Raw genomic sequence first — 22848 nt, 5'->3', positions numbered from 1 at the left:
AGCCACCACTCTCTGTGTAAAGAACTTATCTCTGACATCTCCTCTAAACCTTCCTCCAATCACCTTAAAATTATGCCCACTCGTGATAGAAACTTCCATCCTGGGAAAAAAAAGTCTCTGGTTATCCACTCTATCTGCGCCTCTCATCATCCTGGACACCTCTGGGTAAAAACAATGACTGCAGATGCTGGAAACCAGATTCTGGATCAGTGGTGCTGGAAGTGCACAGCAATTCAGGCAGCATCCGACGAGCAGCAAAATCGATGTTTCGGGCAAAAGCCCTTCATCAGGAATAAATGGGCTTTTGCCCGAAACGTCGATTTTGCTGCTCGTCAGATGCTGCCTGAATTGCTGTGCTCTTCCAGCACCACTGATCCAGATCCTGGACAACTCTGTCAAGTCACCTCTCATCCTTCTTCACTGCAATGAGAAAAGCCATAGCTCCCTCAATCTGTCTTCATAAGACATGTCCTCCAGTCTAGGCTGCATCCTGATAAATCTTCTCTGCATCCTCTCTAAAGCTTCCACATCCTTTCTATAATGAGGCGACCAGAACTGTACACAATATTCCAAGTGTGGTCTCACCAAGGCTCTATGGAGCTGCATCATAACCTTGTGGCTCTTAAACTCAATCCCTCTGCTAATGAAAGCCAATACATCATACACCTTCTTAACAACCCTATCAACATGGGTGGCAACTTTGAGGGATCTGTGGACATGGATCCCAAGATCCCTTTGATTGTCCACGTTGCCAAGAATCCTGCCTTTAACCCTATGATCTCCATTCAAATTCGACCTTCCAAAACGAATCACTTCACATTTTTCCAGGCTGAACTCCATCTGCCACTTCTCATCCCGGCCCTGCATCGTATCAATGTCCCTTTGCAACCTACAACAGCCCTCTACACTATCCACAACTCCATTAACCCTCATGTCATAGCAAATTTATTCATCCACCCTTCTACTTCCTCATTCAAGTTATTTATAAAAGTCAGAAAGAGCAGAGGTCCATGAACAGATCCCTGCGGAACACCACTGGTCACCAAGCTCCAAGTTGAATACTTTCTATCTATTACCACCCTCTGTCTTCAATGGGCCAGCCAATTCTGTATCCAGACAACCAAATTTCCCTGTATCCCATGCCTCCTTATTTTCTGAATGATCCTGCCATGGGAAACCTTATCAAACGCCTTGCTAAAATCCATTTATACCACATCCACTGCTCTATCTTCATCAATGTGTTTTGTCACATCCTCAAAGAATTCAGTAAGCCTTGTGAGGAATGACTTGCCTCTCACAAAGCCATGCTGACTATCTCCAATCAAACTATGGTTTTCCAAGTAATCATACATCCTGTCTCTCAGAATCCTCTCCAATGACCTGCCCACCAAAGACATAAAAATGACTGGTCTGTAATTCCCAGGATTATCCCTATGCCCTTTCTTGAACAAGGGAATAACATTTGCCACCCTCCAATGATGTGGCATTACTCCAGTGGACAGTGAGGATGCAAAGATCATCGCCAAAGGTGTAGCAATCTCTTCCCTCGCTTCCTGTTGTAACCTTGAGTATATCCCATCTAGCCCAGGGGACTTATCTATCCTCAGGTTTTTCAAAATTTCTAGCACATCCTCCTTCTTATCATCTACCTGTTCAAGTATATCAGCCTGTTCATGCTGTCCTCACAAACGACAAGGACCCCCTCACTAGTGAATACTGAAGCAAAGTGTTCATTAAGGACCTCCCCTACCACCTCTGACAAGTTCCCTCCACTGTCCCTGATCGGCCCTACCCTCACTCTGGCCATCCTCTTGTTCGTCATGTAAGTGTAGAATCCCTTGGGGTTTTCCTTAATCCTATGTGCCAAAGCTTTTTCATGCCTCCTTCTAACTCTCCTAAGTCCATTCTTCAGTTACTTCCTGGATATCTTCCTAGAACCCTGTCTGATCCTTGCTTCTTCAACCTTAAGTAAGCCTCCTTCTTCCTTTTGAATAGATGTTCCACATCTCTTGACACCCAAGGTTGCTTCACCCTATTGTCCATTCCTTGCTTCAGTGGGACAAACCTATCCAGCACTCACAGCAAGTGCTCCCTAACCAACCCCCTCATTTCAGTCGTGCATTTCCCTGGGAACATTTGTTCCCAATTTATGCTGCACAGTTCCTGCATAATAGTATTGTAATACCCATCTCCCAATTAAATCTTTTTCCATACCGTCTGCTCCTCTCCTTGTGGAAAACCACTAGTCACCAGCTGCCATTCTGAGAAGGATCCTTTTATCCCCATATAAGGTCATTCCTCTGATGCTCCAGGGAAAACAGTCCCAGCCTAATCAGCCTCTTTCTATAGCTCAAATCCTTCAGGCCTGGCAATATCCTTGTAAACATTTTTTGAACCCTTTCAAGTTTTACAACATCTTTCCTATAGCAGGGAGACCAGAATTCACACAATCTTCCAAAAATAGCCTAACCAATGTCCTGTACAACCGCAGCATGACCTCCCAACTCCTATATTCAATGCACTGACCAATAAAGGAAAGCATATCAAGCGCCTTTTTCACTAGCGTATCCACCTGCGACTCTACTTTCAAGGAACTATGAACCTACGCTACAAGGTCTCTTTGTTTAGCAACACTCCCCAGGATCTTACCATTAAGTGTCTAAGTCCTGCCCTGATTTGCTTTTCCAAAATGCAGCACTGAAGAGTGTGGTGCTGGAAAAGCATCCTCATGCTGGCTGACCAGCTGTGCTTTTCCAGCACCACACTCTTCAACTCTGTTTCCCAGCATTTGCAGTTCTCACTTTCTCCAAAATGCAGCACCTCACATTTATCTAAATTAAACTCCATCTTCCCTCCTCAGTCCATTGGCCCATCTGATCAAGATCCAGTTGTGCTCTGAGGTGACTTTCTTTGCTGTCCACTACAGCTGCAATTTTGGTGCCATCTGCAAACTTACTAATCATGCCTTCTATGTACACATCCAAATTATTTATATAAATGACGAAAAGCAGTGGACCCAGCATGGATCTTTGTGACACACCACTGGTCACAGGCCTCCAGTCTGAAAAGCAACCTTCCATCACCACCTTCTTCTACCTTCAAGCCAGTTCTGTATCCAAATGGCTAGATCTCCCTGTATTCCATGTGATCTAACCTTGCTAACCAGTCTACCATGAGGAACCTTGTCGAATGACTATATGGACTGCTGAATCACGCCTACCTCATTAGTCTTCTTAGTTATTCAAAAAATCGCAATTAAGCTGCTCATGAAGAACTTTGAGGTTTGCTGGTCATTGGCTTCACTGTCACATCATGTCATTGGCTTCACTGTCACCTACTTTTATCTTCAAAGCTGCTAACATATTGTTGAAGTAGGATTTCCCCATTCTGAATCCACACTGAGTCTCAACAACTCGATTGTTGGTATACCATCAAAGCAGAGATTTGTTGTGTACAGGGTTAATCTGAATATGTAAACACGATCACATGACTTGTAGGAGCTGGTTCGCTCTAACAACGTTGTTTCTGAGTTGAAGTCTCATCCTGTTTTAAATTAGTATTTACCATTTTTCAAATAAAAGGTAATGTTTGCAGTCAACAAAGACTCCTGCAATGTTTATCAACTCCATTCTTGGCCACAACCAAACTAAAGTGGCAGAATGTTTAACTTTTTTCATTTACATTGAGTGGAAATATGATGTAAAGTCTATACTTGCATATATCTGTTATCATTTTCTAATAGTGAGGCCATAGTTGTCTTTTTATGGCCTTCTGGCTCCCCCCCCCCCCCCACCAGCCCATGTCGAAAGACTCCTTTCCATTAGATTATCTGCACTTCTGAAGATATTTCTTTAGTCTCATAATACTCTGGAATAAGTATCATTCATCCCTGGGGATTTACTTGTTTTGATCTAGGTTAGCCTGCCTTAGACTTCCATCTCATTTGTAACAGAGCCATTGATATTTTTGCATCCTTATTTATCTGCTTATTTTGCTAATTGATCTGAGGAGCTTCCACTATTCTAGATCAGTGGATCTCTCTGGCAGCCGTGACATCAGTGGTGCTCCATCTTGACTTTGTGAACAAATGCCATTCCTGTGGCGTTCCCCTCCAGAAATTCAAGGTGGCCATTTCCTGAGGTATCTGCTCCAGAACAGGATAAAAGCAAATTACTGCGGATGCTGGAGTCTGAAACCAAAAAAGAGAAAATGCTGGAAAATCTCAGCAAGTCTGGCAGCATCTGTAAGGAGAGAAAAGAGCTGACTTTTCGAGTCTAACTGACCCTTTGTCACAATACACACAAACATGCACATACACATACACACAGATATATATATATATATACACTCACATGCACAGATGTGCACAAAAACAGATATATACACATACACACACACATACACACATGCACATAGAAAAACAGATATATACACATACACACACATACACACATGCACATAGACAGATATACACACATACATACACACACATATATACACCCACAAAGATATATACACACAAAAATATATGCACTCACATGCACAGATGCACACATACAAACACACAGATATATACACATACACACAATACACACACATATACACATGCACATACACAGATATATGTACATGCGCACGTTCATACACACAGATACATAAACGTTCACACACACAAACGCATACATACGCAGGCGTGCTTCCACACACCCAAACACATATACACACACACAAACACACACACAAACACACACACAGATGCACATTTACATACACACAACTATAGAGCACCTGCTTGGGGAGTCTTGTGTCAGTCATGCAAACGATGTGCCCAACCCATTGCACCTGATTACGGATGGTCAGTGCCTCGATGCTGGGGATGTCAGCCTGTTTAAGGATGCTAGTCTTGGTGCATCTTTATTCCCAGTGATTTGCATGATTTTGCGCAGACAGCGTTGCTGGTACTGCTCCAATGCCCTTAGGTGTCTGCTGGAGACAGTTCACATCTGAAAGGAATTTGGAGGGCAGGAACCACCACAGCTCTGTAAAACATCATCTTGGTCTCGGATCTGATGTTGATATCCTCGAACAGCCTTTTCCTCAGGTGGCAGAAGGCTGTGTTAGCTCACTGGAGAGACACACACACACACAACACACACACACACTCACTCACTCACACACACACACCCAGAAACACACACACACACACATGCACACACACACACTCCTCACTCACTCACTCACACACACATGCACACGCACAAGTACACTAACACAGACACACACAATCATTGAAGGTGGTTTGATTCTTTATATTTTCTTGATTTAAGGGGAGGTTACGTTAATGTGTTTATATAGAAAGAGACTAGTTCTGACTCTTGTGAGCCATGAACACTGGGATAACTCTGTTGTGCAAAATGTGCAATGAATTCAGTAAACATCCTGAAAACCAATAAGACCTCCAAATTACAAAAATTTGCCTTTTGGCTATCCGGCAATTCATTTTAAGTATGTGCTGTTTCTAAAATGAGTCTTTGGCTTTCAGCCCAAACAATGGTCTTTTTATAGTGTTCATTCTATCACAGTTTAAAGTGGGAGCATTTAGCAAAACAATGAGCTGAAATGACAGATGAGTTTTTGTCTATATATTGACCAGGTGCAGTTTGCAGAATATGATGATAATAATTGGAATTGTACATTAAAAGTTGCTTCATTTCCCCTGACTGCAACTGCACAGCTTACACTACCTGCTTTGTTTAGCCGATGACTTACCAGTTTTTGAGTCTTCGGGATCTCCGTGTATCTTCACCTGGAGTTACTAAGCTGGAAAAGCTAGTGGGCACTATTTTAATGTTACTGTGTTCACTGCACTTGGTGACTTATGCCAGCTGCTTTTTCAAAATGTCAGAAACCTGACATTTTGACCCTGTACCCATCCTGCTACTTGATGCATATGACCCTGTACCCATCCTGCTACTTGACGCATATGAAATAGAGACAACTATGAAGAGAGGTGATTGATTGATTGAATAATTTATTGCTGTCACATGGAATGAGATACAGTGAAAAGTGTTGTTTTGCATGCTATACAGGCAGATCAGACCATACAAAGTGCAACAGGGTAGCAGAACAGAGTGTAGAATACAATATTACAGCTGCAGAGAAAGTGTAGAGAGAGAGACAGAGATCAGAATTAACATTTGGGAGGCCCATTCAAAACTCTGATAATAGTGGGGAAGACATTGTTCTTGAATATATTCATACATGTATTCAAACTTTTATAACTTAAAATGCTCAGCTTCAGCAACCTTTTCTAATCTGGTTTAGTTTGGATTTATGTTCAGCATGGACAAGTTGGACTAATGGGTCTATTTCTGTGCTGCATGTCTGCTTCCTTGTTCAGTGCAGCCATGCTGCTGAGAGAGAGAGACAGACAGACAGACAGACTGATCATGATCATGAAATGGATCATGATCGTCACCCTTCGAAACTATGTTCATTTGAAATAAAGACTCGCATTGATTTATATCAAACCTTTCTTGACCTTGGGATATCCGAGAAAGCTTCACAATTAGGTGTTGTAATGCAGGAAAGGTAGCAATCAATTTGTACACAGCAAATTCCCACAAACAGCGATATGATAATGGCCAGATAATCGGTCAGTTTGAAGTTGCTTGAGAGGTAACTATTGACCAGGCCACTCCTGATGTCCTTCATAATAGTGCCTTGGGATATTTTGTCTTTACCCAAAAATCTAAATAAGGCCTCAGTTTAATGTAGCATTCGAAAGACTGCACCTCCGACTATGTAGCACTCCCATAGTACTGCACAAAGTGTGATTATTTTATGCTTTTTAGATTTTAGATTTGAGTGATTGGATTCCTGATTCACTAATTTGCCTGGTCTTAGTTCAGATACCCTTATGTTCAATTGATCAACACAGTCGTAGCTCTCAGATAATAAGCATTTGGTACATGTCTGTTCAGGACCAAATTAATTTTTAAAGCAAGTATGTAAGCATATTATAACAAACCATTTAAGCTGTATGAAATTACTTTTTATGGTGCATGATTTGAAAGTTATCTTTTTACAATGTATTGTGGAAGGCAAGCTTTATTAACATAACAACATGAATGGTTTCCAGTGTGTTTGCTACCTAATGTGTTGGTTACAGAGATGTTCCTAATGCTATGAATGTAAGTTTATCCTGCAATAAAATATACTAATATTTCGCATAAACTGGCAACTCCCTATAGTGAGGGCTTGTGTGTTTGAAGTAATTTTATCTTTACAAGAATGGCGAGACAGTGTGTGACCTTTTTAAAATTTGGAGAAGCATTATTCTGAGCATTTGGAAAGTAAAAGAATATAATGTAATATATTGAATGCAAGAGAATATATAAGAGAACTAATCTCACAACTTTATAATTTAAATACCCTGCAGTAAAGAAAATATTTGTGTATAAAGGAACACAATTGTTTTCCTTATTATTTAATACTACGTTGACTAAAGTAACATCCTTCTTTGGAAATCATATATTTAGATTACTTCTTACAGTAGACTTTCTAACCTTCAAAATAAAATACCTGACTATCTCTTTATTAAACTTCAAATCCCAAATTATAATATATTGTTTAACTTTTATCATTAGAAGTTTTTCACATAAAGTCCACTAAGTCCTCTCTTAAAGTTGTGGTTGCGTTTCTGAAATTCAAAACTTTACATGAATGGATGGTATCTGAAGGAATTCGTGTTGATGCTAGAGTTAGGTTGCTTGAGACATTTCTTGGTCAAAAACATGTAAGTTCAAGTTGTGTTCCAAATGTCTATAGCACTGTAAATTCCAGTAAAACATAAGAACATAAAACCTAGGAGCAGGAGTAGGTCATCTGGCCCTTCGAGCCTGCTCCCATTCGATAAGATCATGGTTGATCTTTTTGTGGTCTCAGCTCCACTTACCTGCCCTCTCACTGTAACCCTTAATTCCTTTACTGTTCAAACAATTATCTGCCTTAGCTTAAAGCATCCAACGAGGATGCCTCAACTACTTCACTGGGCACAGAATTCCACAGTCACACCCCTCTGGTGAAGAAGTTCCTTCTCAATTCAGTCCTAAATCTGCTTCCTGTGATTTTGAGATAATGCCATCTTGTCCTAGTTTCACCCGCTATTGGAAACATCTTCTCTACTTTTTTCTTATCTATTCCCTTCATAATTTTATATGTTTCCGTAAGCTCTCCCCTCATTCTTCTAAATTCAAGTGAATATAATCCCAGTCTACTCAGTTTCTCCTCATAAGCCAAACCCCTCAACTCCAGAATCAATCTCGTGAAGCTCCTCTGCATCCCCTCCAGTGAACCAATTTGCAACATAAAATGTAGCAATAAATATGCAATACAGTGTACAAATTTGAACAATAAAATTTTCTACTTGGAAGAATTAATTAGTTTAACAGGTTTTGAATCAGTGAATATTGACCCATCAATATCATTTACAGGTATTTTGGTCACGATGAAGAGTATTGTCCAGCCAATAGCAGTGTGGGAGAGGAAAGCACCGTCTCACTCAATCTGTGCTCTCATGCTAACTGATGATCAGCGAACTATCGTGACAGGGAGTCGGGAAGGGCAGATTTGCCTCTGGAACCTGTCACCTGATTTCAAGGTTAGCAATTTGCAAAATAAATTGCAACAAAAATATCTACGCTTGTTCCTTTTGTTGAAATACAAGCATGTTGAAAAAAATCTTGATTTTGTGCAGTCTGGTACAAATAATATGAGGGAAAGAAAAATGTATGCCTTTGCATTTATATTTACAGTTTTAGAAAAATTACTTCTGTTAGGCATAGAACGATTTTTGTTCAACCTTATAATTTTGTGTTTGTGGCAGCCGAAGTCTATTCTTATACTGAAGTGGTTTATAAGGTGATACGTCTTGTTCTGTATATACACAGCACACTAATGACCTGAAGAGTTGCACTATCTTGGGCTTGACTGAACTGTCATTTAGATTTTGTGGCTGGCCAGGAATCAATATGGGAAATTGATTTGTGCAATGTGGTAACATGCTCCTTTTTGCTTCATTTTGAGGTCACTGCTACTTCTCATCTGGCTAGACCATAGAGCGGGTGAAACTGTTCTGTGATAGTCATAACGAACGTTAAATAAGTAGTTTAAAACTCATGTTAAAATGGAGTTTACACAAACTTTGTTTCAAAAATCATTCAGAACGATATCATGATTACTTCAAAAGGGAGATGTTATGTTCAAGAGTTTGCTCTGGAGTGCCATTCGGTGGATTTAATGTTGTTTAAAGCAATTTGACACAACTTTGTTTGGTTAATCAAAAATAGTGCAGTTTCACTGCGATGGTTAACAGCCTGGCACAAATCATAGACAAGAGAGGGGAAAGATATAAAAGGGACCTAAGGGGCAACTTTTTCACACAGAGGGTGGTACGTGTATGGAATGAACTGCCAGTGGAAGTGCTGGAGGCTGGTACAATTGCAACATTTAAGAGTCATTTGGATGGGTATATGAATAGGAAAGGTTTGGAGCGATATGGGCCGAGTGCTGGCAGGTGGGACTAGATTGAATTGGGATATCTGGTCGGCATGGATGGGTTGGACCGTAGGGTCTGTTTCCATGCTGTATGATTCTATGACTCTATGACAATATTGGTTTTAATATTGCAGTCATTCTGCTCTCCAGGTGCAATCAGGACTCTTCACCTAAATCACTTGAAAATCATGCGTTATCCACTGCAATGTAATCATCTACTGCTGGGTGAGACACTCAGCAAAGTTGACTCAAGGGTGACCCTGCTCATCCTCCAGCCAACAGCTATTGGCTTCTCAGAGAGGCCTTTCTCTACCTTCGCTGTTGTTGCAACTGAAAGGGTCTGTCCACCAGATTGCAAATGCTGTTACATCTTGGTTGGTGACTATAACTCATCATCCCATCCCTTGCAAGTTTTAGCTTCAGAATGGAAATCTTTCTCTTCATACTTGAGGACTTAACAGGAGAACTGTAGAAGAAGGGTCAGTGGACCCTAAACGTTAACTCTAATTTCTATCTACAGATGTTGCCAGACCTGCTGAGCTTTCCCAGCAGTTACTGTTTTTGTATTGGAGTTGTAGAAATATTGGGCAAAATTCAGTGCCCTCCCCACGAGGCATATTTAGCGCAGATGGGGGAACTGTTTAATCAGGGAACTGTGGGCCACTTAACGAGCCCAACCCAGTGATCGGCCTGGGCTTCACCATGAGGAAAGCCAAAATGGAGATCTTGTCGGGATGCTAGCTTTCCAGGGAGGGTCCAAAGCAATCAAAACCCAGTAAAGGGACTTGGCATCTGTAACAGGGAAGATTTGCTGGGAGTCATCCCTTGCAGCTGACCACTCCCTCTATCCTCCCTCCACCAACATGTGACCCCCACCACATCCCAACTGTTGCCTGAGTCCGCAGGTAATGCTGGGCTTTGGATGGGTGCAATGTGGGGAGCTGCCACTACTCCTTCAGTGGCGCCGATGAGCAAAGCACACCTCCTTGGTGGGGAGGCGGGATAGGGTTCCACTCCTAGCGTCCTTGTTTCTGGGGTAAGGGCTATCACTGTCACTTCATTCAGCAAGCCTTCCTAAAAGAAGCTGGTCTGGAGTTCTTGCTTGTTGCCATGAGTGAGCGAAAACAACAAATGTCTTCATTAAAAACCACCAGATGTGTTTAAGTTTTGCTTTATTCCCATGTATAAATGCTATTTTGTATTTTCCTAGACGCTGCCAAGACAATTTCTGTTTGGTCACACTTCTCCCATTACCTGCCTGGGCAAAGCAAGTGAGAAGCAACCGTGTGTTGTCAGCGCAGCTGAAAATGGGTAAGTCTTCCTGACAAAATGGATGCATTGAAGTATTCATTTGAGCTTTGCACCATGTGCGACCAAGAAAGTCCGGGAGCCATTTCCAAACTTCAACCCACAACTCTCCTGACTGGCGCAGACACAGCCGTCTGCCTCTCTAACCCTCCTTCCCACCCTATAATGAAACACCTGGTCTCAGCTTGAGAACTCAGCACCTTGTGGGTATTCAGAACCTGATTATCACTCCAAATTGTATCACTTAATAGTGTGAGTTTTAAGACTTCTCATACTATTCCATGACATTTGATCTGTAAATACCTAGCAGAGGGGAAGAAGGCAGCAACTCAGTTGAGAGGTTTTATGAGCTGGCATCCAAGCTTAAGTTGCAACTTGTACTTGTTAGCATTTATTTTATATCGAATAGCTCCCGATAGCTTCTTATTAATGGTTTTGGTTCTATGTTACGTGTCAGTGCTGAGTCTCTGCACCGACGTGAAGGGCAATGTTGTAGGATTGGACCTGATGGTGTTGATCATATGACCGGATAGTGTTGTATAATTTATTCTTTTAGAGGCAGAGTAAATGAAAAGTAATTTGCTGAGTAAGTGCACTTCAGGAGATTATTACATGATTGGCTTATGTACGTCTCACTGTAACTTGCTGGGAATGCTTTTGTCTTCCTCAATTTTGATTAAATAGATGGAGAATTGAAGATGACTGAGCTTTGATCACAGGTAGGAATAACAACAACCACCAGCAATTGGCCACATTTCATTACCGCTGCTCTCTGTGTTGATCACACAAGAAGTTTGTGGTTAAAGTTTAAGCCCTGATGAAGCGGGTGGATTTTATGGCATTAGAATGTAATGTCACAGCAGCAAAAGGTGCCTACAGGATAGACCTAACAATTAAAATAGTTTATAATGTGAAAGTCCTCCCAGTGCCATGTAAAATATTTACCAGCTGCGAATGACAGCAATTCCTGCTGTTTCTGTTTAGATTAGATGTGTGCATGGGTCTGTGTGTATGGCAGAGGGATATTCTGTTTTATTCTCGAACAAATTATGGTGTAAATTTGCCACTGGTGAACTGAGGAACATTTCACTCTAACTTATTGCATTCTCAACAGTGCCATCACAGATGCAAATTCCTAGTGTTTTATATTTTTAGACACTTTTTTAAATTATTCCAAAATGTTTTGGCACCTATTCCTTAACATTGATACTCTATCTCCTGCCCATCTGCCAGCTTCTCTGTTATCTAATGCAGTTGTTCATAGATTGTCACAATTTTCCATTCCTCTAGATTTGGTGTCATCTGATGTTTTCCACACTGGATAGCACAGACTTCATCTCACTCCAAAGCCCTATGTCACATTGAAGCCAAACATGTCTATGCTGCTCGACAGTGCAATAAGCATCCCAGTGTGTATTTCTAGCAGCATACATTGCCACTCCAAACTCCTCATCAGTCTCCTCTGCAACAGAACATACTCATGATCTTGGCATGAGTCCTTTCAGCCGACGAATGAGTGATGGTGGTGTGCTGCATTGTCATATTGGTGGAGGTGTAGGGAGAAGATGTCAAGTCAAGATCCATTCGCTGGCTGTCACCACCCCCGCGAGGCTGTTGAAATGTTTCTGATACTGCAGCTAACTCCTCAGGGCTAGACTTCAAGAATTGAACTTCATGATCACCTGCTCCCATTGTCTTCTCATCTTTCCCTGAGAGCCTCCTGGCTTCCTTTTGGAGCACTGCATCCCTCTTCCTTTCTCCTCCTGCATCACATCAGGAAACCTGGAGAGCCTATTGTATTACCACTTTGCCATAGAACCACATGTTACAAAACCAGTTTCTGAATCTCTTTTTGTGTGAGCACCACTCGCAGTATATTATATTGTACTGACTGTTGCCCTCTCTGTTTGGGTACTGTAGATAAGGTTAGTTCAGTAATGGCTGTCTGTAGATGAACAAGTCTTTCCCAGTGCAGTACATTACAGATTAGATTAGATTCCCTACAGTGTGGAAACAGGCCCTTCGGCCCAACGAGTCCACACCGATTCTCCGAAGAGCAACCCACCCAGACCAATTCCCCTACACTATGTTTACCCCTGACTAATGCACCTAACACTATGGGCAATTTAGCATGGTCTATTCATCTGACCTGCACACCTTTTGGATTGCAGGAGGAAATCGGAGCACCCAGAGCAAACCCATGCAGACATGGGGGGAATGTGCAAACTCCACACAGACAGTCACCCGAAGCGGGAATCGAACCTGATCTCTGGCACTGTGAGGCAGCGGTGCGAACCACTGAGCAACCATGCCACCACAAATGATACTGGGATAAAATTCTTTCCTTTGAGGAATCAATGATTGAAGGAGGTTATGTCACCTTCGAATGCCCCTAAACTTGATTTTGAGGAAGTTTGATCAGTTTGAAAGATTGTCCCTTGTGAACATTATATTCATCGACAGTGAGTCAGCCAGTTGTTGACGGCAAAAGGATATTGAAGGCATACTTGGGGACAATAGGAATATCCAATCCTGACAGAGAGGACTAGTGCAATTACACAGGAAAGTTGACTGAAAGCAAATGAAATAAAAAGTGAAGATAAAGCTGATATTTTCCTCACCGTGATGGGGCCAGATATATTTGAGGTGGTGTCCAACTAGTGATGTCTACAAGATCCCAGGACAGTGCAATGTGCTGAAATTAATGAGATTGGATTCATATCATTGCGTGGCACAGTGGCTCAGTGGTTAACACTGCTGCCTCACAGCACCAAGGACATGGATTTGATTCCTGCCGCGGGCAACTGTCTGTGTGGAGTTTGCACATTCTCCCCGTGTCTGTGTAGATTTCCTCCCACAGTCCAATGATGTATAGTTTAAGTGAATTGGCCATGCTAAATTGCCCATAGTGTTAGGTGCATTAGTCAGGGGTAAATATAGGGTAGGGAGATGGGTCTGGGTGGGTTACTCTTCGCAGGGTTGGTGTGGACTTCTTGGGCCGAAGGGTCTGTTTCCATATTGTGGGGAATCTAATCATCATGGCATGTTATATGAATGCAATGCCAAGCGAAACATTATGTTCTTAAATTAAAGAAACTGTCTTGTTGCTGTAGACATGGTGTGAACTTAGAAATTGACAGTTGAGATATGTTCAGAGGAAACTGAAAGAAAACTAAAATTGATAAGACCATAAGACCTCAGAGCAGAAGTAGGCAATTCAGCCCATCGAGTCAGCTCTGTCTTTCACTGAGATCATGGCTGATCCAGACCAAGCTTTAGAGCAAAGGCAATGAGATGACATGGGAAGAGGTCTATAAAGAGGCTACAGGACTGACATGGCAGGAGGAGAGTTATAGATTGTGAGGGAGCTCCTTTTCCAGGGAAGGCCCCATGAATTTCAGTGAGATCAAGACCCTGGCCCCAACTTCGTCGTCTCAGGAGTTGGAAATTTGAATATTCCAGTTCCCCCATTTCTAGTCAACATGCTCTGCATCTAGGAGAGTCAGTGATATTCAGACAACATACAGGAGTGGAGGAAAATGCTCCAGCTCTTGAACCAGGCAAGGTTGTGGTAGATTCCTGATGAAGGACGTTTGCCCAAAACGTTGAATTTCCTGCTCCTCGGATGCTGCCTGACCTGCTGTGCTTTTTCAGCACCACACTCTTGACTCTAATCTCAAGCATCTGCAGTCTGCACTTTCACCAAGGTTATGGTAGACCTAAAGTTCGTTCAGGAATATGAGGAACATTAAGTGCACGTATGATAGGTATTACAACTAAAGTTGATGTTGTTGAGTGAGAAGGTTAAGAGGTAACTCAGAAATACACCAAACAAATTCACATCATAAGATTAGAGTAATAGGGCTGAAGATAAAATTCCAACATCTGTAACAGAAAGCAACATTGCAGTTTCACTACGTCTTTTCATTGTTGATAAAGTTGTGGTCTGGTATCCCAGAAAGAGATTACAGGAAATCACTAAGTCGCATTCTCTCACACAGGACTGAAGCTGACTAGTTGTTTTAGTGATAATGTCCAGTGTTAGCTGAGGTTAGAGTGCAGTACAACAGTACATCCTAATACCTCCCATTGTGGTAGGAAGAGGGATAAAGACTGCATGATAAGAAGGAATTACCTACAAAACTTATAGTTAATCTGTGCAGAGTTATTTAGAACAGAGAAAAGTCACGTATGTGATTGAGGAAGAGTTCTGGGAATGCAAAGTACTTTGAACAAGAAGGACAAAATATAAAATTAGCTACAATATATTAAATGGCATAAGTCAGCAAATCATGCAAACGTAGACATTCTTCCAAGATTTCCCATGAAGACTGATTCATCTCTAGCCACAAGTTACCTTAGAATTACTTGACAGACATGATTGATATGCCAGAATCTGCTAATGATTTTAGAAGAATCTTGTAAGGATGTGGTACTTGGTGAAATTTCTGTAAAATGTTGTGCATGTCTGGCCTAGAGAATGTGATGATGAGAAATTGCAATTTCACATGTTAGAACCAGGAGATTAATGGCAGCTCCTGTGGAGTTTTTGAGTCATTATTTTGTCAAGTTTGGAGACAGATTGTTCAAGAAACATCATGAAGAGCACACAAGAATAGTCCAAATGAAAACAGGAGCAAGCAACTAATTTCAGTATCCAAAGATAATTAGGGATGTTGAAGACTTGTTGAAAAGTTGTGAAGGGTGTCTCAGAATGAGAACGTTTCAGTCCGTTCCATGGTCAAACATAAGGCAAACATGGAAAGACATTTAGAAGTGGAAAGGAAAGAGTACCTTGTTTTGGTCAACAGAAGTAGCAAATGTGGGTGGCACGGTGGCACAGTGGTTAGCACTACTGCCTCACAGCGCCAGAGACCCGGGTTCAATTCCCGCCTCAGGCGACTGACTGTGTGGAGTTTGCACGTTCTCCCCATGTATACGTGGGTTTCCTCCGGGTGCTCCGGTTTCCTCCCACAGTCCAAAGATGTGCAGGTCAGGTGAATTGGCCATGCTAAATTGCCTGTAGTGTTAGGTAAGGGGTAAATGTAGGGATATGGATGAGTTGCACTTCGGCGGGTCGGTGTGGACTTGTTGGGCCGAAGGGCCTGTTTCCACACTGTAATGTAATCTAATCTAATGGGTAAATGTTGGTTCCATACCCATTACTACAAGTACCAGATCCTGGGAAAAGAACAGGACATTATGTCATCACAGGAAATGACATTACCAACCCAAAGGAACCCAAACATATAAATAGAAAGCAAGAATTATCAACAGTGCTTCACCTGGAGGCCCACTGAAGATGTTACCTAATAGGGTGATGAAATGTCTGGAAATGAACCTTCCAACTCAGCGAGCAAACCTACACCCAGATCTTACTGTGTTTTAAATAAATTAGTTTGCAATTTGAATTCCCAAGATGTTAATGTCAGAAATTTGTCCCGAGTTTAGGTCAAAAGAGTTTGAGATATTTCTGAGTCAGATGGTGTCAAACACATTCTAATCCCATCTTTTTGCTCAGAATCAAATGGTGCTGCAGAAAGAAATGTAAAGATTGGGAAAAGCTCTTTTCAATGGTATTTGCTGAGTGATAAGCTAGGTTGTATTTTCTATGCTTCTCTTTGACACAATTTTCAGTTCGCTTACAGAATAACTCCACAGTCTATGGTAGTATGAGTTAGGGCATCAACATGCTCCCAGGACAAGATTTAGTTCAGTAAGACTGAAGTTAAGAGCAAGACAAAGTGAAGATTTTCTGTATAGTTCTGTGTGGATGTGACCCTCCCACCTAGTGGACTTCAGTGACCTCAATATTTAATATACTCAGTTCCGAACTTAAAGGGGGTTAGAATAATCTGTTTAAAGAAGCAATGCTTTAAATGCAGTTACTCAAATACCATAAGAATGTAAGATATGGGAGCAGAATTAGGCTATTAGCCTATTGAGTCTGCTTCACCATTCAATCATGGCTGATATATTTCTCAACCCCATTTGCCAGCCTTTTCCCTATAACACTCTGCCCCCGACTCTCTTAAAGGTCTGGTATGCTGCTGGTATCGTCTACATGCAAAGTATCTATTCAATTCCTTCAGTATTTCTTTGTTCCTTATTATTACTTCTTCAGCCTCATTTTCCAGTGGTCCAATGTCCACTCTTGCCTCTCTCTTATCTTTTACATATATCAAAAAACTCTTGCAATCATCTTTATATTACTAGCTAGCTTATTCTCATACTTTCTTTTCTCCCCCTTCTCTTATTGCTTGTTTAGTTATCTTCTGCTGGTTTTTAAATGCTTCCAAATTCTTTGGTTTCCCTCTCATCTTCACGTTATATGCTTTTTTTGCTTTCATGTTGTCTCTGACTTCCCTTATCAGCCATGGTTGCCTCGTCCTCCCCTCAGTATGCCTCTTCCTCCTTGGGATACATTTCTGCTGTGCCCCCAAAGTACCACCAGAAACTCCTGCTTTTGCTGTTCCGCTGTCTTCCCTACTGGCTCCTCTTCCAATCAACTCTGGCCAGCTCCTCCCTTATGTCTTTGTAGTTACCTTTACTCAATGGTAATACTGTTACACCTGATTCCAGCTTCTCCCTCTCAAACTGCAGGGTGAATTACATCATATTATGGTTACTACCCCCTGGATGTTCCTTCACCTTAAGCTCCTTAATCAAGCTTGCCTCTTCAACAACACCAAATCCAGAATTGCCTCTTCCCTGGTGGGCTGTACTACAAAATGCTCCAAAGAAAACCATCTCATAGACATTCCATGAATTCCTTTTCTTGAGATTCACTACCAACTTGATTTTCCCTTTCCATGGTGTATTGATGCCCCCCACAATTATTGTAACAGTAGTTTCTTACATGCCTTTTCTGTCTCCTGATTTATTTTCTTCCCCATATTCTGAAAACAGAGGAACCTGTACACAACTCCCATCAGGGTATTTTTTCCTTTGCATTTCCTTGACTTTACCCACACAGACTCTGTTCTCCACCTTTATATCACTTCTTCCTGTCGATTTAACAAGGCAACCCTGCCCCCTTCTATGCACCAGCCTGTCTTTTTGATAAGATGTATCTTCGGATATTTTGTTCTCAGCCCTAGCACCCTTGCAGCCATATCTCTGTGATACCCACAATATCATACCAATCAACTTCAATCTACATTACAAGCTCATTTACCTTGTCTCGTATGCTGAGTGCATTTAAGTACAACACCTTCCGTGCTGCTTTGACTGTCCCATTCTCATAGTTAGCCCCTTATCTGCTGGGTTTCAAGTTAAATTCCTGACTCTTTTCATTGTTCTCTGTCTTATTACTTGTTATGGAAACTTTAATGACCTTTGCTGAGCCCTCTCCCCCTTTAACGTTTTTTCATAATTGCCCACCTGATCAACACAGCCCACTGTGATGTTTAATGAGATGGTGCCAGCAAGAATGGGTATCCCTTACCCGATGGGGTAGGGTCGAAGTTCATTTTCTATGTAAGTGCCACTCCAGGTGCTCATTGACAGCATCCATTTGCCTGTAACATGCAAGTCATTGCTAATGCTGAATCTGCGACCAGACTTGTTTTTGATTCTACAAACGGTGCAGGCAAAGATGTGGCAAATACCATCAATATACAATGCCCCACTCAAATATTACTACCTCACAATCTTATTTACATATTGAGAAGTGAGCTGAAACATTGCGGAATGGTACAAAGTGTAGATCTCATCTCCACATGGTGTTACTCCTGCAACGAAATAGTGAAGCTTTTTCTTAGTTCTGGAAATAACTGCCTCACAATAAGTTGCCATAGGGTGGCACTATGTTTTCAAATAAGTAATAAGAAATGTAAACCTGGTAATTGGACTGTGTGGAAAGATAAAATATATCTGTCTTTAGGATGCATGGCTATTGCAAGCAGGCCAAGTTTAAGTTGGATGAAAGGCACCATTTGTTAATTGAATGTGACTCATATTCATGTTGGACAATATACTAGACTTAGGTAAAATGTCAGTTTACCTGCAATTTGCTTTAGTCTGGAGGTTAGTAATTAGTTTCATACTGAGGCTTCAAGCTGAACTGTGGGCTGTAATTACTCTGACAGGGAGGTACAGATATGTCATCCATTTAAGTAATAGTCAAAACAGTGTCTTACTCAGCAATTTACAGCAATGGAAAAACAACTTTAACTGAGGCTCTAAAGAAAACCTTGATGTTATAAAGTGATTTCAATCAATGGGCTAGAAATGTTGAAAAATAACATTTGCTGTACACTTTGCAGGGAGATGTGTCTTTGGAATGTCACCAGTGGCCAATGTATAGAACATACAAAACTGCCCTTCACCCACACTGCAATCTATGTAAGTACTCAGACATTCAATGTGATGCTTTCTGTGTTTGATACATTTGACTGTATCCTCTATTGTCTATTGAAATGGGGATAATGATCTTAAAAGAGTTTTTGAAAATTGCTGTTGCTGATTGTTGTTCTCCTTCTTTCAAAAGCATTTACCTTAATGTTCTATGAAAACAAACCATGATTTTGAATTTGTAAAAGAACACTGGGTTTTTTTTAAATATCTGAGATTGACTTCAATAGTTTAGATTGAGAAAGTTTGTGTAAAGCCACCAAATTTTGTCTGTGAAGACCAAATTAACTTTAGCTTGCCAAAAAAAAGCCCAAGATCAGGATTGAGAGTAATTCCTGGTGCTATCAGTTTATAATATTAGGCACAACCAACATTCAGCATTAGATGTTTTGAGAGGGTCATTGATGAACACAGAAGTCATTGATGCCTGAAGTAATGCAACTGATATGTTATACAGCATCGTCCTAGTGAATAACATGGTCCCATGATTCAGCCACAGCACCATAATATAAAACCTACCTGACTGGAATGCCAAAAGATTTTCATTTGCAAATTCTCAGCTCGGTTGTTAATACTTGAAAAGGGATGGGTCACTGCCAAGTGAAAGGATGATGTGGCAGGCAGGGAGAAAGACTGTTTGTTGTGAAACCTATCGATCGTGAAGACTTCAGCTACAATATGCTGCTTCTTTCACCTTGGCCTTTAGAGACCTGCGATGTGTATCGATGCACATTGGAGTATTGACCTTCACAACTTGTCCATTTTCCCATCAGACCCTGCCTAATTGTGGTAAATTAAAATGTCCCTGTGATATTCCAACTGAGTTTACCTAAAACAGGTTTTGTTTGAGAGCACGCTGCAAGAACCAAACACTTAAAGGTTAAGAGGAGAGTAAACGCATACCTACAACAAGGCGCAAGTAAGGACTGCAGATGTTGGAGATCAGAGTCAAGATTAGAGTGGTGCTGGAAATCAACATTTCGGGCTGGAGCCCTTCAAATGAAGGGGCAACCTGATGAAGGGCTTTTGCCTGAAATGTTGATTTTCCTGCTCCTTGGATGCTGCCTGACCTGCTGTGCTTTTCCAGCACCACTCTAACCTTGACATACTTACAACAAGCCTGAACGACAGAGATGGAAGTGGAGGAGATTAGGACAAAGCAGCGCCAGAATTCAATAGGAGCTAAGTGAGGGAATGGAAGCACGCTCTCTCACTCTTATTTAATCTTGTAAACTAATGTTTTTACAGCCAAGCCACCTGTGAGGAAGTAGGGAATGTGAATACCCTATAGCCACTCTTACACCCAGGCTGAAGGCCTTGGGCCTGCCTGGGTTTAATGAGCCTGACTAGACCTCCATCGCAAACAGGCTGTGATGTCACCACCTGCACCCACAATCTTCTAATTGATTTTTAAAATAATTCATATAGGCATCATTGTTTTCCCCAGTAGACAGTTAAGAATCAGCCACATTGCTATGGGCCTGGAGTCACATGTAGGCCAGGCCAGATAAGTTCAGCAGTTCCCTTCCTGCAAGAATATTAGCGAACCAAATGGGTTTTTTCAACACTGGTTTCGTGACCAATTAGATTCTTAATTTCAGATTTTTATTGAATTCTGATTCTACCACATGCCGTGGCAGGATCATGACCTGCGTCTCTGGATTAATAGTCTATCACAAGGCCATCACCTCAGCTAAAGTATCTGAGTGTAGCTAACATTTGGTCCAATGAGAAAAGTCATATAAGGTCAACAAGATGCAGTTGATTGTGCCTCTGCAGCTATTTACACGTTATAAGAATGAGCTCCATGTTGCTCCAGAGGCAGCTGGGAGGACGTAGACTTTTGTTTTTCTCTCAGAAAATCCTACTTTACACTCACAAGATCCTCATGACATCATCAAAGTGGGTGGTGCTTATTGCACTCGATGAAGTGTTAACCCTTTCAGATTATTTCAGGCTCATGTGTAATACCCTGTTCCCCCTCCCCCCGCCATCTTGTCTCTGCAGACATGACCGAGGAGAGGGATGGTGCTGAGAAATGAGCACACTGACTGGTTTTGGAGCCCCTTCAGTCTCTGCTGCCAGTGCCACACGGGCTAAAAGTCAATCCTGAGGTTGATTAATCACTTGTCATTTTAGGGTAATACTGTAGGATATTTGCATAAGAGCAATGAGATTGCTGGTCAATACTCTTAGAACCTGTAAGATTCTGATCTGTTTAGTTCTTTCTGGCATTTGGTTAGTGTCAGCCGGCTCTGCTGTAGAATATGATGTGAATGGAAAAACAATAATCAATTTAGAATCTCAGGTAAACTGATATATAGTTAACTGCAAATTATTTTTAAAAAACAATGACTCTGAATAGGTCTTTGTAACTTTGGAATGATTTATTAATGAAACAATTGTGACACTGTTCTCCTCATTCAGTACTATTACCGTTCGTTTCGGATGTCCGGTGATGGCTGGTTGCTTTGTTGTGGACAGTATCAGGATGTCCTGGTCATTGATGCCCGCAGTCTGGAGCTTTGCCATGCGCTTGTTTCATCTGCGACACCTGACTGGATCAGCTCAATGTGTATTGTCCGTTCCCAAAGGATTCAAGGTAGCAAGGAATTCCAAATTAGGACGGGTTTGACAATGTCAATCAGGAGACCCCCTCCATGACATCCTCTCTCCTTATCTCTGTAACTTCCTGCAGCCCTGTTCTTCCACCACCTTTCTATTTCTGCAAATCTGGGCTCTTCTGTACCCCTCTTCCCCCATTGTTATGCACCCATGCCCTCCTGTTCCTGCATCACACAGATTTTAAACTAGCAAAAGAACCAGACAAGCAATGAAGAGGATTTCTTTCACAAAGTGAGTGGGTGTGGTCAGGAGTGCAACACCGCAGGGTGGCTCAGTGGTTAGTGCTGCTGCCTGTCAGCACCAGGGTCCCAGGTTTGGTTCTAGCCTAGGGCGACTGGCTGCATGGAGTTTGCACATTCTCCCCGTGTCTGCTTGGGTTTCCTCCGGGTGCTCTGGTTTCCTCCCACAGTCCAAAGATGTGCAGGTCAGGTGAATTAGCCATGCTAAATTGCCCATAATGTTAGGTGCATTAGTTGGAGGGAGGTAGGTCTGGGTGGGTTGCTCTTCGGAGGGTCGGTGTGGACTGGTTGGGCCAAAGGGCCTGTTTCAACACTGTCGGGAATCTAATCTAAAATGAGTAGTGGAAGCAGATTCAGTCATGACCTTTAAGCAGTAATTGGAGTCACACTTGAAAAGCTGAAAATGTGTTGCTGGAAAAGCGCAGCAGGTCAGGCAGCATCCAAGGAGCAGGAGAATTGACGTTCCGGGCATGAGCCCTTCTTCAGGGCATTCCTGAAGAAGGACTCATGCCCGAAACGTCGGTTCTCCTACTCCTTGGATGCTGCCTGATCTGCTGCGCTTTTCCAGCAACACATTTTCAGCTCTGATCTCCAGCATCTGCAGTGCTCACTTTCTCCCCGTCATACTTGAAAAGCAAAGATTCTCAAAGCCAATGCAATGGAGAAATAGAAAGGAGTAGAACTAAATGGATACCTCTCCCAAAGATCCAGCACAGTCAGATGATACTGACGGGCTTCCTATGGGCATGTAAACTGATGAATT

The 22848-nt window shown here is 41.9% G+C and overlaps 1 protein-coding gene across 1 annotated transcript in view; it reads left to right on the top strand.

Annotated features, from left to right (window-relative positions):
• Window positions 1–22848, top strand: part of LOC122540993 (WD repeat-containing protein 72-like) — a 298233-nt gene that overhangs the window by 22662 nt on the left and 252723 nt on the right. The window contains exons 2-5 of the mRNA XM_043677401.1: window positions 8496–8662; window positions 10769–10869; window positions 19134–19212; window positions 21649–21823. Of these exons, the coding sequence (XP_043533336.1) occupies window positions 8510–8662; window positions 10769–10869; window positions 19134–19212; window positions 21649–21823 (508 nt within the window). The 5' untranslated portion in view covers window positions 8496–8509. The remainder of the gene's footprint in view (window positions 1–8495; window positions 8663–10768; window positions 10870–19133; window positions 19213–21648; window positions 21824–22848) is intronic.

Source organism: Chiloscyllium plagiosum, chromosome 36, assembly GCF_004010195.1.
Source record: "Chiloscyllium plagiosum isolate BGI_BamShark_2017 chromosome 36, ASM401019v2, whole genome shotgun sequence".
In the NCBI taxonomy this organism is placed as follows: Eukaryota; Metazoa; Chordata; class Chondrichthyes; order Orectolobiformes; family Hemiscylliidae; genus Chiloscyllium; species Chiloscyllium plagiosum.
This window is presented reverse-complemented; position numbering and strand designations above follow the sequence as displayed.